This window comes from Micromys minutus, assembly GCF_963924665.1.
Source record: "Micromys minutus genome assembly, chromosome: 10".
NCBI lineage: Eukaryota > Metazoa > Chordata > Mammalia > Rodentia > Muridae > Micromys > Micromys minutus.
This window is the reverse complement of record NC_137979.1, coordinates 60,262,540-60,279,359: the sequence shown is the minus strand read 5'-3', so window position 1 is coordinate 60,279,359 and position 16,820 is coordinate 60,262,540. Positions and strand designations below refer to the sequence as shown.

General features: G+C 52.1%; 2 protein-coding genes across 2 annotated transcripts; one reads left to right on the top strand and one right to left on the bottom strand.

Moving 5' to 3' along the window:
• Positions 1-617: 617 nt before the first annotated feature.
• Positions 618-4,099, bottom strand: GPR142 (G protein-coupled receptor 142; the record flags this gene model as incomplete). Its single annotated transcript, XM_080922469.1, has 3 exons — positions 618-1,477; positions 3,069-3,230; positions 4,075-4,099. The coding sequence occupies 3 exons, from the start codon at positions 4,097-4,099 to the stop codon at positions 618-620; spliced, it is 1,047 nt and encodes a 348-aa protein (XP_080778595.1).
• Positions 4,100-10,637: 6,538 nt separating this feature from the next.
• BTBD17 (BTB domain containing 17) lies at positions 10,638-15,943 on the top strand (the record flags this gene model as incomplete). Its single annotated transcript, XM_080922927.1, has 3 exons — positions 10,638-10,824; positions 13,347-13,623; positions 14,869-15,943. Exons 1-3 carry the CDS (start codon positions 10,740-10,742, stop codon positions 15,941-15,943), a joined length of 1,437 nt encoding a protein of 478 aa, XP_080779053.1. The 5' UTR covers positions 10,638-10,739.
• Positions 15,944-16,820: the final 877 nt, after the last annotated feature.

The following is a 16,820-nucleotide window of genomic DNA, read 5'->3' as shown; positions in this document are numbered from 1 at the left end:
TAATCCCTTTGTGGTGCTGGAGCGAGGAGAAATTCAGAATCATATTGGGATGTCTGAAACCAAAGGGGTTGCTTCTCTCTGGCTGGGGCAGGCCTTGGGATGCCCAATGTGCGTTAAGACACTGGGACCTCTGTTTCTTAACTATGCACCTCCCATTGCTTAGCCAAAAACATCAGCACCCACAACCCAGGAAAGACCATCAATGCCCACTGATAGTTTCCTTTTCAGACTCCACCTTTACCACTGGAAGCCAGAGGCCACTAGTTTAGGGAGTGGGAGGCAGGCCAGGTTCACATGAATATGTGCATGTCTGTCCATCCATTCATCCATCCATCCTTCTATTCATCCCTTTATCTCACATTAACATTTGCCCAGGTGGAAGGCCCCTTCAGAGGGGTACCTCAACAGCTGGCATGATGTGTGGGTCAGGGGAAACCTGTCTCTTCCCCCAGAAAACTGCAATTGGGACGAAGTTACAGAGCAAGTTGTAGGACAACTAAGTCTACACAGGAAAACCCTGTCTCGGAAAACCAAAACAATTGCAAAGGTCTCTCTCTCTCTCTCTCTGTACAGGTGGCCCTGAGGCCTCTGGGATGTCTATCCTGGCCTCTTTAGCTCTATAACTCTGTCCCCAGAGACTTCAGCACAAGTTCCACCACCGTTCCTTTGGGCTGTGACTTTAAAGTGCAAGACATGTGAACATCATGGAGGACCTGTCGGACCGTGGCTCTGAAAGTCTTGCTGATGAAGCAATAGAGGCCAAAGTTGACCGCTGTGTTGAGCATGGCCAACATGTTGGCTATGTCCAAGGCCAGGTGGGCCCTCCAGTCCCGGTGAACAGGAGCCACGTACAGATGGTACAGCATAACAGAAATGCGGGGTGCCCAGAGGAGAGCGAAGAGGGAGGTGACACCCAGGAGGATGGCTGTGCTCTTGCTCACCCGTGGCCGCAGCCCTCTCTGGCCCCTCTTCCGCAGCCGGAGGACGATGGCAGAGTTGGTGACCAGGAAAACGTTGCAGGGAATGAAGTAGACGATGAGGCAGTGAGCCCACTTGAGCAGTTTGTCCATAGTGCTAGGAGGGTCTGCATCCCTCCACACATCCAGCCACCAGTAGAATGGGACGCCGGTCAGTAGGGTGATGCTAAGGACAGCAGCAATAGCGCGGTGGGTCCTGCCTGGGGACGAGGCGGCCCGATGGCGCAGGGGGCGGCACAGGGCGTTGTAGCGATCCACCGTGAACAAGACTGCAATCCAGACTGAGGCATGATTGGCAGCAAACTCCAGGATGTTAGCTGTGCGCACCACAGCCTGGGGCACCTGGCGGGCCAGCACGGCGCCCTGCAGGAGAAAGCCTACGAAGATGATGATCACTTGTGTGACGATATCTGAGGCCGTGAGTGCCAGGAGATAATGGTAGGAGGGCTTCCTGGTCCTGGCAGCAAGGCGGGCCAGGGCCACTGTAGTCAGGACGTTGACTGATGGAGACCCATGTCACAGAAGGGAGAGGTCAGAGGCATCAGAAGGGGTGTTAGTAGTGGGTTCCTGGAGATGTTTGTATGGCTCCTCCCACCTGTCACTACAAAGACAGTGCTGCCTTCCTTTTCTGGTTCCCTCTTACCCTTTCCCGCAGTACTGAGTACTGGGAACTAAACCCAGGGCTTGAACCCAGGGCCAGGCAAGTGTGAGACTACTTCAGTGTGACCTTGTGTGTTAGCTTTCTTTTTCACTTTGTATTTTGAGTCAGGGTCTCACTAAGTTGCCCTGGCTGGTCCGGAACGCACGTGGTAGCCAGGTAGACCCTGTACTTCCTGTTTCTGCCTTCCTAGATCCAGCTGGCCTCAAGCTCCTTGTCGAGTTGAGCATGACTTTGAACCTCTCTGGTCTTCCTGACTGTATCTCCCAAGAGCTACGATAACAAGTGTGTGCCACTATGCCCACTTTATGTGGGTGGATGGAACCCAGGGCTTGGTACGTGCTAGACAAACAGCCAAATGAGCCACAGCCAGGCCCTTCGACTGCTTGCAAGTATAGTTTGGGTGGCACATCATCTGCCTAGCATGCCACAGGTCCTGGGTTCTGTCCGCTGTAACCACAAATCCAAATTGCTGGGAATGAGCAAAATAAACGTATACTAAATACTGCCATTTTGTGTTCAGACTCCATTTACTCAAGGGGTTGGGTGGGCATTAAGCTCAAGGTCCCAGGCCCTAGGAGAGCTGGGGACTTCCCCATAGCTGAACAGCTTCTGTTGTAAGGGGACAGTTGCCTGAGTCCAGACATCTCAGGGACAACTTGTAAGGAGACAGTTGTCTGAGACCAGCCATCTCAAAGAAACTCCATCTTACTGGCAGGGAGGGTTAAACTAAGTTTATGTCCTCAGGCCCAGGAACCGACTTCTATCCAGATTGGTGGGAAGAAAAACGTGGCAATATAACTTGACACAGATGTTCATGATTTGGAAGCTTAAATAATCCATGATAGTCCAGCCCACTGCTGCAGTTGAGCTCCAGAGTCCGCTCTGTGGCCCTGATCAGTAGTGGCTTGATTATAACGTCCTTTTTTTTGTCACCTACATTGACCTGGTGTTTGAGTTATGCTGGATTTAAGCAAACCTCTCAACAAAAATCATATCAAAATGAAGCTTACTCTGCCGAGCTGCATAAATCTGGTCAGCCTTGCCCTGTCAGATCAAGGCCAACTTGGACCAACTTGGTATTACAAGATGGCCTCATTTGGGTGAGCATCCATGCTAGCTTTCCAGCCTAGTCTTTCTCAGGTGTTCTATGTCCTTCAGAGCAGAGGTGTCGTGGGATCCAGGTTTATTTACTAGACTTAGGGGGTACCTCCCAAACAAACCCACTTGGCTTTTTCTACATCAGTGCACCCCACAAGTACCATCCCTTCCCCCTTCAGGCTCCACTATGCACAGCGGCTATACAGGGCCTTGGACAGTGCCGCACGCACCGATCCTCTGTGATTTAGCTGTCCTGAGAGAACTGGCAATGGCTGAAGGAGGGGCCCGATTCTGGCTCAGCCTGAGGTCCCAGACCCTGGCTCCCTACTCACCAGGCAGCCCCAGGCTCAGCAGGACACTGTAATAGATGACAGGTATGATGCCAGCCACACAGGGCGACCTCTCTGGGGTCTCTGGCCAGTGGCCATCCACACCGTCGTATCTCAGGTTACTCCCATTGACTGTAGGCAGCAGGGTTGCTTGTGGCTGCGCAGCTGGGAAGGATAAAAAGGCAGAGTGGCAGTGATTACTTTCTTTTCACTGGGCTTTGATTGACAGCAGCCCCCTGCCTTACCCCCAAGGCAACTTTTATCCAGTGCTGCTCTGAGCAGAGCCCTAGGACAGACCCAGACGAATGCAGTTGCTATCTCTATGGAATCTCACTCCCGCCACCCCCTGTCTGCTCTCTTATCAAGGTGGAGAGTCATTGGCCGTGGCGACTACCCTTCCCCCACATCATTATCCCCGCCACCAAGGAAACCGGCTACCCGGTGGTAGTTGTGGACACACAGTGGCACTGGAGCCGCCGCACCTTTAATGAGGATACCGGCAGAGTCGGACCGGGTGGTGGCTCCCAGCCTCTGCTCAGTTCCTTGTAACAGCCAGCCCCTCTCAGGACCGACCAATAGGGCTCCCTCCCTAAGCCCAAGAGTGTCCCTCCTCACAGGTTACCACGACTGATGCTCAAAGGACCCTGACTGCCCCTTGTAGAAACTGGGTCCCAAAGTAAAGTGGTGCAGTTGTCTAGGGGCTAGTATGAAACTAGGATCCCTGCCCATCTGCACTGGCCTCTAGTCGCCTCAGATACATTTTGAGTCTTTTTTAAAAAAAACATACAACTTTTTCTTTCCTGCTGAATGTAAGCGGGGAGAAGAGGTTGGGGTCGGGGAGGGGTCAGGTGGGGGTGGGGCGGTGGGACGGGGAGGGGCCTCCCTCCCACCTCCCGATTCTTCCATCTCCCTATCCTCCCCATTACCCTCTCCACTCCCAGCCTCACCTCCTATGCCTGACCTCTGTCTTGCTACATACTCATTATTCTCTCATCTGAAAAGACTTTACCTGTCTCTGGTGCTTCAAGTCCCATAGTTCCAGGTCCTGGGTCCCACCCGGGTCACCGGCAGCTTTTCCTTGGGATCTTCACAGCACCATGCAACATCACCAGCTGTGCCTCTCGTGCTGGGCTCTCTGAGGAAGAGTTACTGGCCTCACGCTTCTCCCTGTAGCTCTCTGAATCTGTTGGTACAGAGAGTGGGAAAGTGGGGGTGGGGAAAGAGAAAGAAGGGGGAGGGCCCCAGCCATCCAGTCATAGGTCCTGGTTGGGGGGTTGGGTCGAGGCTCATGTGAATCCAGTAGGAACAAAACAGGTTTTCCTTACTGGCAGGGAAGGTTTGCTAGGCAGGGGGCTTCAGGAGGGAAAGGCCGAGGGTAAGGTGTGCCAGTACTTAGAGGGAAGGGAAGGGAGGGGAAGAAAGGGGAAGGGAGGGGAGGGGAGGGGAGGGGAGGGGAGGGGAAGGGAGGGGAAGGGAAGGGAAGGGAAGGGAAGGGAAGGGAAGGGAAAAGAAGGGAAAAGGCAGCAAGGCAGGCCTAGATCTGGACAGCTGCCTTGCGAGCAAGGGTCCATGGTAAACTGGACAACTCAGTGGGGGCAGCCACACCCTGAAGTTGAGGCTCTTGGGGGAGGCTGAAGGATAAAGGGGCCGATTCTATGGGTTGTCACATGATGACCAACCCTTGCTTGTCAGAAAGGACATTTGTGTCCAGGAACTGAGAGATTAGCACAGACCCTTAGCGGAAGGCAGATGCAAGCAGGGCTAAGGTCCCCAGAGAGGTCTCAGGAGCTAGGTTCAAAGGAGGCTCACCTGGAGACGCCACTGTGGAAGGGTGGGAAGAGGTTCAGGATATCCAGAGGATGGGAATGTTGGAACAAAGGCCAGCAAGAAGCCTTGTGCTGTGCTGCTCTGAAGAAGGCTGCCTGCAGGGTGAGGAGCACAGGACCCTGTGGTCCAGCAACTGTTTTTCCCCTGGATGTAGTGCAGTCAAGCAGCTCTCCGGAACACCATTCTCTGGTAAATAAACACCAGCCGGTGCTGGCAGCGCTGGACTCCATGGCGAGTAACTCCCTGCACCTGAGTGAGGAGTGACCAGGTCAGCCTACCATGAGCATCAGGACAGACTCCAGTGGTCCTGCCTGGAGTCACTTTCCATGGTTGTCTTAGTGACTTTTCTATTGCTGTGAGAAGACACCAGGACCAAGGGCAATTCCTATAAAAGAAAGCATTTAAGTGGGACTGGCTGACAGTTTCAGAGGGTTAGTTAGTCCATGATTGTTATGGTGGGAGGCAGACAGGCATGATGTTGGAGTAGTAGCTGAGAATTTTACATCCTGATCCTCAGGTAGCAGGCAAAGAGTGAGACTGGGTCTGGGCTGGGCTTTGGAAAAAAAAAGCCCACCCCCAGAGAAACACCTCCTCCAACAAGGCCACACCCCCAATCCTTCCCAAACAGTTTCACTCACTGTGGACTAAGCATGCAAACATATGAGCCTATGAGGGCCATTTTCATTCATTCAAGCCACCACAGTGGTCTAGTTTCTGGAAATGTACCAGGAACTGTGGCGGGAATAACAGGCATTTTTGGGCTCCTTGAAGTAAATCCCATGTTTGGGGCTGGAGCCAAACATGGGCTGATCTTAAGGCTCATTCTAATTCTCACTGCCGAAGCCTTGCCCCCTGGTGGCCACACAGGGATTCTAAAACGTTCTGCCAGGCCCCCCTTAGCAGCATTGAGATTGAAGTAAGTGCTATCTTCTCAGGACAGGTTTCCAAACATACTGTTGGGAATTCAGCTCAGAAAAAGTGAGTGTCACAGTAAGACTCTGCAGACTTCCACTTTCCCGAACTAAGAGACAGGAGTGAGTCAGAGACTGAGAAGGTCAATCATGTCTGAGGGGCAAGGAGCATTACCTATTCCCCTATTTTACCTCTGCTTTATTTTTATTTTGCAGGCTGTAAACATTATAGCGAAGCTTAGGTACTCTTCAGACAGAGCTCAGTGTTCTCCACTACTGCTCTCCTGTGACCCACACAGATAACCAGAGCCTTTGGATCAGGGGTGAGGGGAAGACAGAGTAGAGGAGGGAAGCTACATTTGTTAAAAAGAACACCTTTTCACATGTGCCTTCAGCTGTCTTTGCCCTTGGGTCCCTCCCTGTGAAAGGGATCTTTACATTTGTCTATCTATCTATCTATCTATCTATCTATCTATCTATCTATCTATCCATCATATGTGGGGGGGGGGAAGTGGCTTAATTTACCTTTTTCAGAAGACCCAAATTCAGCTCTCAGCATTTACATGAGTTTGTTTTCCCAACACCATGACTGATAGCTCTTCCCCCCCCCACCCCCCCGAACACACACAATGCCTTGGAAGGAACTGGAGAGAAGCCTCAGCAGTTGACAGTGCTGGCTGCTCTTCTGGAAGATAAGGGTTCAATTCCCAGAACTCACAACCAGCTGTAAGTTCCAATTTTAGGGGATCTGATACCCTGACTCCTGTAGATACTGCACTGCATGCACATGGTGGTATGTTTTGTAATGTAGTAGCATGATACAGCAGGAGGAGATACCTTAACAGGTCCATGCTTAGGCACCCCTCCCAGCCATATGACGGTCTAGTAAAAAATAAAGTTTATTTAGGGCATGAGAAAGGAGGTGTGGGAGAAAAAGGGACAGAGAATGAAGAAATAAAGAGAAGTAGCCGGCTGGGAACACACTATGGGGAAGGATAGAAAGGGAGAGAGAGAGGAGAGAGAAAGAGAGAGGAGGGAGGGCAAACAGTTCTTTTATAGCAAGCCAGGCTCATAACTGGCTGTTGCTAGGTAACTGTTGGGTGGAGCCTAGAAGAAACAATAACACTTGGTACAGACATACATGCAGGCAAAGACCCATAAATAATAGGGCTGGAGAGATGGCTCAGTGGTTAAGAACATGGACTGTTCTTCCAGAGGTCCTGGGTTCAATTCCCAGCAACCACATGGTGGCTCACAACCATCCTTAGTAGAATGTGATGCCCTCTTCTAGTATGTCTGAAGACAGTGACAGTGTACATAAAATAAATAAATAAATCTTAAAAAAATAAATAAGAAAATATTTTTAATTGTTTTGGAACCTTTAAGGTAAAGGTGTAGATTTTTAGACAGAAAAATGCTATAATTCAGGGACATGTGGGTTCCAGGACCCTTCATGCCCCACAGGAGATGTCATGCTTGTCAATAGCAATAGCATTGAGGTATATAAAACAAGAGCTGGGGTCTGCAAGATCCACAACCAGGGGAAAAGCACTGTCAATACTGACATGCCAGGAAATAGCATAGATAGTGGCAGAAACAGGGCCACAAAGTCATCAGTAGGTACACAGAATAATTTCAGGTGTGGGATGTGGGGCTTGTTCCACCATTTCTCATCCTTATGGGCACTTAGCTAACTGCCCATCTGTGCTAACAGACAAGGAGACCAGAGACCATAGGTCAGCACGTTGGTGGGGACCACGGATGTGGCTGTTGAAATTTGAATTCAGGTTTGTGCCTCCTGTTGTCTGCCCTAGGACTGTTCTATTTTACTCCTTCACATGATCTTGGAAATAGAAGCCACTGTAAGCTGAAGCTCCATGGGAGAGAGGTCTGTGGGTCAGATGGCTGGCTGTGTTGGCTGGGGAAGGACATGATCAAGGATGCTGAACAGGCATGTGAGTGACTTAAGGGTGAGCCTCTACCCTTCTTCTTATATTTATTATACATAAACACACCAGAAGAGGGCACCAGATCTCATTACAGATGGTTGTGAGCCACCATGTGGTTGCTGGGATTTGAACTCAGGACCTCTGGAAGAGCAGTCAGTGCTCTTAACCACTGAGCCATCTCTCCAGCCTGCCTCTACCCTTCTGAGGCAGGTCCCTTAAAGCCCAGGCTGGCCCTATGCTCTCTATGTAGCAGAAGCTGACCTTGAATTTCTGATCCTCCTGCTTCCTTGTCACCCAGCCTTTCTTTCATCTTTAGTGAACCCACTGGGTGTATTGAGCCTGGAACTTCTTCCCCAGTGACACGAGCCATTCATGACTGGACAGAAGACATTATGAATGTAAGGAGGCTGTTAAGTTGGGTCAGGCTGGGCCTCAGGTTCACCCTTCTTCCATGTTCCCTCAAACTCAGTGTCCAGAGTCTGCTCTTCACCTTTGCAAAAACTCATCCTTCCCATCCATGACTATGGAAGTTCCCAGTTGCTTCTAGACCCTCTTGAGATACCTTGCTACATGGAGATCATTTATTGGGGTGGACCTAGTTTTCAAAAAGAGCTACTCTGAGTGTATGAACATTTATGCCCATGCTGTACCTGTTCTAGCTGGACATAAACAAGTCCCTTAGACAGTGCATATGTACCCTAGACAGGAAGTCACACTCTGTTGGCTCCTCTGTGGGGACTGTTCTTACTTACGAGATCTTTGGACTTGTGCTCAAGGACTGATAGAGCTTCCAGACCATGGGGGTGGTGGAATGGATGTCAGGGAATAAATTGTCCATCTGTCACCTTGAAGACTGTGCAAGCTGAGCATTCTTCTGTACATATCCGGTCTCAAGACACCCCCACCACAGACATGTATGAATTATATAGCACACACACGCACACATATGCTTGTATACACCGTTGCAATGGAAACTTTATCAAGTAAGTCGGTTTCCAAATTCTCAGAAGAGAGGCAGGGATGAGGAAAGTTAGAATCAAGGGAAGAGCCTGTCAGCGATGGGGAACGGAAGGTCTTCCTGGTAGCCTAGGACCTCCTGATTCATCACACTTAAAATGTCAGTCATAGATCATAGCTTGGAGTATCCATAACAATCTATTGGTTTGCTTAGGAAACAGAATGCCCAGGCTTGCCCTTGGGAATTCTAGGTCCTTAGTGGTGCATGGAAGATGTCAGTGCAGGTCAACCGGCATCAAGAGAGTCCAACGGGGGTCTCCAAGGATGGGGATGAAGCATGCCTACTGAGCAACAACCATTCCTGTTGATGGGCATTGTGCATGGGTGTGACGCTGCATTTGTGGCTGACAGACCTGTTCCACATAGGTTCTGTCTGCCTCAGTTGAGCCTAGGTGTTGTACAATCTATGGGAAGGGTTGGCAGGGATCCATGGTGCATCTGAACAAGGAAGACCAGGCATGATAGTTCAGTCAGCTGGGAGGCATTTCTGCTAAGCCGGACAGCTCTGATTCTGCCAACCCAGACCATGTTGGTGCCAGACCCAATTTTTGCTTTTTCTGTGGCTCCAGGAGGAGGTGAAGCTGCTGGGTCTCTCTGCACCAGAAAGAGCCGGAACTCAACGCATGAAGCTAGTTCCTGGAATCCAAAGAGCAAGGGCAAAAAGTTTCAACCCATCTTCAGAGCAGGATCTGGCTTCTGAGAAACTCAGTTTCCCAGGATCCTCTGACTTCCATGTTTCAACATCAAGGGAGTGCCTCTCTCAAGGAAGTAGGAGAAAATCCTGTTGGTTCTCTGTAAAATCGAGGTCTCAACACACACATGTACATGCACAACTCATGGCCCCCACGTGTGGGCACACACATACATACACATGAACACACATGTGCACAATACATGCCCACACCCATGTGTACACACACATACACACGAATGCAAACACACACGCATATAAGCACATGTACACACAGACATGAACACACACATACAGGATTCTAGACCCCATCCTCCCCTTCTCCACTGCCTTTATTTTTAGGACATTTCTCTGTACTGCCTGACTGAGACTTCAATCTTGCTCTCTGCTTTAGTCTCTACACATGGGCTATGGTGCTAGGCTTGCTGGATGCCTTCTTGGAACTTTGGCAACGGGAAGGCTGGATTTTAGGTAGAAGCTGATGAAAGGCACCTTCTAGGGAAGGGAACCTTGAAATGTGGGATCATGCATAGGTGTGAGCATGGGCTGTCTTGGTAGAGAAACAGGCTGTGTTCCTAGAACAAGGGCCACTGTACAGTGTCCCTGGTGGGAGACAGTCAGTCCCTGTGGAGATTTTCTGAAGGCCCATCACCCTTTCCAGGGCAGGGAACTTTCTTCAACAAACAGCCTGAGATTAATCCCCATTACCCCATACCCCTATTCAAGGTCCTTGTCCTCCCCTCAGGAAAACTGACCCACCCTAAAATGGGGGTGGGGGAGGGATAGGGTCTGGAGCCAGCTCTTCCTTTCCTCTTCCAGGCCCTCCCTTTGCAGCCAGCTCACCAGGACACTGCCAAGTGTGCTCTGTGCCAGGATGGAAGCTGGGCCTGGGGGCTGGGGCCCTAGGGTTGGTAGCTGCCAGGGGTCCTGAAGCCCTTTGCTTTGCTCTTCGGAGAGCTTTAAACTTCCCAGGAGAGGGGCAGCTAGCTTTGCTGGCTTGTCTGGAGAGGTGGGGGAGGAGAGTGTCCGGATCTGTTCCCCTTGGGGGCCCAGGCCTGCACAATAGCCCCTGGGGCTGCCACACTCTGGCTTAAGTAGTTGCCTAGGCAACAGCAGGGGCCAGCTTCAACCAATCCATGGCAGAGACTGGTAGGGGGAGGGAGGCTGGGAGGGAAGGGGGTACTGTCCCCTTGCTGGATCCTATATAAGGAGGAGGGATGGGATCAGAGTGCTCTGGACTTGACTGTCCCTCCAGTGGGCTTAGGGACAGAGCACAAAGATGCTTAGAAAAGGCTCCCACAAGCCTGGATCCTGGGGCAGCTTCTGGGCTATCCTGGCCTTGGTGGGACTGGCCACTCGTGCAGGTGAGTGGGCAGTACGGAGATCTGGTGCCTGGTAAGGAAAAGGTAAGGGTTGGGGGCAAGAACTTCTGCTGGGAGCTGCATAGGGTTGTCCAGGAGGTGGAGCCAGCCAGCCAGCCCCAGAGAACACAGAGAGACTGGTTATCTCCAAGGACAGAGAGAAAGGGACACACAGCCTTCAAGGGAAAGAGGGGCTGGTGAGCAGGCAGGGGTCTTAATGACAAAAAAGACCCTCTATTGTTTATTGTCTCAGGCAGCTGGGTCCAGGCAGAGGCTGCATGGGGACACCATCAGCATTCAGGTCCTTTGGAGTGACAGCTGGGGAGGCGGGGCTGGGAAATTCACCACCAGCAGCTGCTCCCGTTTTTTTTTTTTTTTCCCCTTGCTGGGTCTCCCTCTCCCACACACAGATGCTCACTCTTGTGAGTCTTCCTTTCAACAATCCACACATAGGCCCTGTGCCCACTCTGTGTGTGTGTGTGTGTATGTGCACAAAAGCTGCCTGCTGGTGCCCTTCTGTTAACTGCTTTCTTTTCTCAGTTTGCAAGGCTCCCTGCACTGCTCTGGCTGGGGGCAGTCTTTTCTATAACTCAGCATGTGTCCCCATCTAACCCCATAGCTGCTCTGAGAACACAAGACACAGGCCTCCTTGGAAGGGAGATGTTTGCTTTAACACTGTTACCCCTAGAATCCTGTTCCTTCACAGCTCCGCCCATGGTAGTTCCTTGGGTCCCTCACTGTCTTACTGGGCTGGGGCAGTGCTTCTCATTGGGCAGTGGTGATGAATTCCTGTAATCCCAGCACGTGGGACAAGGAGGGAGGAGGATCAAGAGTTCAAGGCCAACCTCAGCTAAGAATGAATTCAAGGCCAGTCTGAGCTTCAAGAGACCCTATCTCAAAAAGCGAGAGAGAAAGAGAGAGAGAGAGAGAGAGAGAGAGAGAGAGAGAGAGAACAGAAAGCAACCCTATGCCTGCTGTCCCGGCTTTGGTCTCACTTTGGTCTCCCTAGCCCTGTCCTTGACCCTGAGCTCCAACAGCCCATCCCCACCGAGGTCTTTAGGGCTGGCTGTATCTCTTTGTCTCTGTGAGCTCTTTCCCTGGTTGGTTCCAAGCTGCTCACTGTGCATTTATCTATTTTGAAAATTGGTTTGTGTGTGTGCATGTATGTGAGTGTATGCATGTGTATGTATGTGTATATGTGTGCATGTGTATGTGTCATTTATATGTTTGTGGTGTATATGATATGTATGTACATGTGCATGTGTATGTACATATGTGTATAGGTGGTGTGTATATGTATATGTATGTGTGTATATGATGTGTATGTGTACATGTATATGTGTATGTGTGTGTATGTGTATGTATATGTGTGAATGCATGTGTATATTGTGTAATGTGCTTGTATATGTGTATGTGCATATGTGGTGTGTATATGTATGTGTATGTATGTATGTGCATGTGTATATGTGTGTGTGTGTGCATGTGGAAGCCAGAGGCCAATGTAAGGTATCCTCAGATGCCATGCACCTTGTATTTTGAGCCAGTTTCCCTTACTGACCTGGAGCTCACTGCATAGGCTGAGCTGGTTGACCAGAGAGTCTCAGGGATCCACCTGTCTCTGCCTCCACAGTGCTAGTGTGACAAGCGTGACCCACCCATCTTTATCTGGGTTCTGGGGACAGAATCCAGGTCCTTGGGCTTATAAGTCAATCACTTCCCCAGCAGATCTTTGCCTCTTCTCCAAGAGCCCCCCCCAAATACGTTCTCTCTCTCTCTCTCTCTCTCTCTCTCTCTCTGTGTGTGTGTGTGTGTGTGTGTGTGTGTGTGTGTGTGTGTCAAAGGAAAACTTTCAAGAGTCAGTTCTCTCTTTACACCATGTGGGTCCCCAGGATCAAACCCATGTCATCAGTAGCTCCCTTTACCAGCTGAGCCATCGGATGTCCCCCCTCCTCACTTTTAGACAGGGTCTTGTTAAACCGTGACACTTAATCTGATACTGGCCTTGGAGCCCAGGCTGGCCTTGAACTCTGTCTCACCCTTTCATGTGTGTGCTTACTACATGTCTGTACTGGCCCCTTGAGCATTCCTGAGTGTGAGAACTGGGTTAGGAACATTCACTGCCACACAGCAGCTATGTAGGTTCTCAGTGCCCAAGGCTGTGCCACCTCTAACTGGTTTTTGAGGGGGCGAGAGAGGTGGGACCCAGGGCTTTCTTCACCCTCACCTTGGGGGGGTGTCAAGTTCATGGAAACAACAACTGATCCATGACTTCTTGCCAACCAGAACATACTCCTCTAAGAACGTACTCCTGAGTCTGTCTACCTGGGGCCACCGTGTACACTCAGGATGAACTAGCTCATGAAAGACACTCAGGTGTTTGGTGTGTGCACACAGCTCTCTCATTAGGCTCCCCATCGTTCTTCCGAACACTGCCACAGTGTCACCAGTCGGTCCCTTTGCAGCCTTAGTTGGAAGCACCAGGCTGGGTACCTTCTCAGGCTCTGCCATGTCCCTTCCTGCTGCAGCTCAGAGAGCCGATGTGGGTGGGGAGGCAGCAGGCACCTCCATCAACCACTCCCACATGCTGCTCCAGCGACTGCAGGACCTGCTGCGCCATGGCAACGCCAGTGATGTTGTCCTTCGAGTACAGGCTGTGGGCACCGACGAGGTCCGAGCCTTCCACACCCACCGCTTGTTGCTGGGGCTACACAGTGAGCTGTTCCGGGAGCTGCTGAGCAACCAGAGCGAGGTGATGCTGCGGGAGCCCCGGGACTGTGCTGCTGTCTTTGACAAATTCCTCAGGTACTCAGGGGAAGGGCACCATGCTGTATCCTGTCCTCAGCTCCCCAGCTTCTCCACCGTCAGGGTCACAGAAGTCTGGCCTTACAGGTTATTATAGTGACTTTTAGAAGTCCTAGCATGACAGGCAACACAGGCTTCCATTATCCCTCATTCCTCTGTCCTCCCTGTTGTGGCCTGTGTCCCCTCCTGCCTGTGGGAGCCCCTTCTGAGCTACTTCCAAACCTGGCCAAGAATACTTACAGAAACAACACTTATTCAGTCAGATTCAAGTACCTTAAATGGCCACGGGGCTTTGAAATCAAATGGCTAAGGAGCAGAAAGGTCAACGGGCTGTCACCTCGCTTCTTCTGGCACAGGGAAAGACTTGTAAAATGGTGTAAGGCGGGAACGCTGTTCTAACAGCTCAGATGAGGTAGCTGCAGGATTCCAGACAACACCTCCAGGTCCCAGGCAACAGGAAGCGGGATAAAACAGAAGGGTTTCCGATAGAGCCAAGTGGGGTGCCGTGTGCCAATGGGGACTGTCAGGAAGAATGAGGCTGGGGTGGGGGCATCGTTGTAAAAGAGCCAGGGACAGTAAAATAGCTGAGAGGGAAAGGGGGGTCCAGACAGATGAAAAGCCAGAGAGCAAAGAGAAGCAGACAGGGAACCGGAAGTAGCATGTGTTGACTAAGTACTCTGTAGCAAGATTTTTCACTGTCTCACCGTGGCAACTTCTAGAGGTGGGCTCTTCCCCTTTCTTAAGGTTCTTAGGACTTGCCTTGTCTAAAGGCAAAGAGGGAGTCAGATGGGCATCTAAATCCAGACTGTGGACACCAAGGTTACTGGCAGCCCCTTCTCGTTTGAACTTATAGTCAGAGATGCGTGTGATCTCCACAGCACCAGAAGCTAAAGATGGCTGAACAGGCCAGGAGGGAACTTAAGAGGGAAACACAGGAAGTCTTGAGGCCCGTTCATCCCGTTTATTCCTTGAAAAAAATGACTGTGTCCCCTCTAGGTTCTGGGAAAACCAGCCGGGGTAGTGTGGGTGGCCTTGACAGGACTTAGCCCCACTGATCTTTCTATCTCTATTTTTATTTTTTTAAATCATATTATTAACTTGTGTGTCTGTATGAGTGCATGCCACGTGTTGATAGGTTCCCTGCTCCGGCCAAAAGTGGTCTGGAGTTACAGATGGTTTTCGAGGTACCTAATGTGAATACTGGAGACCGAACTCTCAACGGGCCCCTCTCCAACTGTCTTGCAGGTATTTGTATTGTGGTGAGCTGACGATACTACTGGCCCAGGCTATCCCACTGCATAGGCTGGCCACCAAGTACCGAGTAGCGTCCTTGCAGCGAGGCGTAGCTGACTACATGCGTGCGCACCTGGCGGGAGGCGTGGGCCCCGCTGTGGGCTGGTACCACTACGCCGTGAGCACCGGGGATGATGCTCTGCGCGAGAGCTGCCTGCAGTTCCTGGCTTGGAACCTTTCCGCCGTGGCGGGGAGCGCGGAGTGGGGCGCCGTGACCCCCGAGTTGCTGGCACAGCTCCTGCAGCGCTCGGACCTGGTGCTACAGGACGAACTGGAGCTGTTCCACGCGCTGGAGGCGTGGCTGGGCCGCGCGCGGCCGCCCGCCACGGTGGCCGAGCGAGCGCTGCGCGCCATCCGCTACCCCATGATCCCGCCCGCACAGCTGTTCCAGCTGCAGGCGCGCTCGGCCGCGCTGGCGCGCCACGGCCCGGCGGTGGCAGACCTCTTGCTGCAGGCTTACCAGTTCCACGCCGCCTCGCCCTTGCACTACGCCAAGTTCTTCCACGTGAACGGCAGCGCTTTCCTGCCGCGCAACTACCTCGCTCCCGCCTGGGGCGCCCCGTGGGTCATCAACAACCCGGCTCGCGACGATCGTAGCACCAGCTTCCAGACGCAGCTGGGCCCGAGCGGCCACGACGCGGGTCGCCGGATTACCTGGAACGTGCTCTTCTCCCCGCGCTGGCTGCCCGTCAGCCTGCGGCCCGTCTACGCGGACGCCGCGGGCACCGCGCTGCCCGCCGCGCGCCCCGAAGATGGGAGGCCGCGACTGGTGGTCACGCCGGCTAGCAGCGGTGGCGACGCGGCGGGCGTGAGCTTCCAGAAGACAGTGCTGGTGGGTGCGCGCCATCAGGGCCGCCTCTTGGTCCGCCACGCCTACAGCTTCCATCAGAGCAGCGAGGAGGCTGGCGACTTCCTGGCCCACGCAGACCTGCAGAGGCGCAACTCGGAATACCTGGTGGAGAATGCACTGCATCTCCATCTCATTGTCAAGCCGGTGTACCACACGCTCATCCGGACTCCCAGTTAGCTTCTGGATTGAGAAATAAGGCCTGGCCTGGATGGCGCACCAGGGTGTCAAAGTGACTGTGGGCCTGGGCCTTGGGTGACCAGGGGCAGCCCGTTGGGACTAAGGAGGAAGGCAGGTCAACGTGGTAGGCAAGATGGCTGTGGTTTTAAGAGTGCCTTTCCCAGCTAACTTGAAGGCAGCATTGTTGGTCCAGAATAAACCGATGCTCAGAGAGGCTACGTACCCGGGTCTCAACTCCGGGTCTCAAAACTCTGTGGTTCACACGCTCTCCATTGAGCCCCTTCCTGCCAGAGACCCCAGCTGGACATGAATTAGGGTGGGGAAGACTGATTGACAGGGGTGGGGGTTGCTTCTGGGCAATTTCCCTCTTGGATAGGAATTTCCACATCGGAGGCTGAAGTATTCTCTGCTGTAATCTCCAGTGGGCAGCCGCCCCTGTGGTTTGTGGGGGCTTTCTATCACTGCCACTAAGTAAGTCCCTGGTCTCTTAGTGAAGGGTCCAGGCTAGTGGAAAGACCCTTTAGAGATGGCCAAAAACTAGACCTAGCTCTAGCCCCATCCTTCTGGAGAGAAAGTCTTGGCATCTTGAGGAAAAAAAACCCATTCCCCAGTTCTGTGTAGGTTTGTGCTGAGGGAGATAAGATGCTGGGAGAGAAAGGGCCAGAATCTGGACTTGGTCCCAACACAACCATCAAAACGCCAGTAGGACTTTATTTAAAAGAAAGGCAAGAAGAAAAAAAAAAAAAAAAAAAACCACAAAGAGAAGTTACAAAACCAGACTCCCTCCCCACCCTTCCCCCTCCCTATGAGAAGTCCTGTGGGCTCCTTACCCACCCCCCCACCTTCGGCCACGCCCATGGGTGGGCCCAGGAATCTT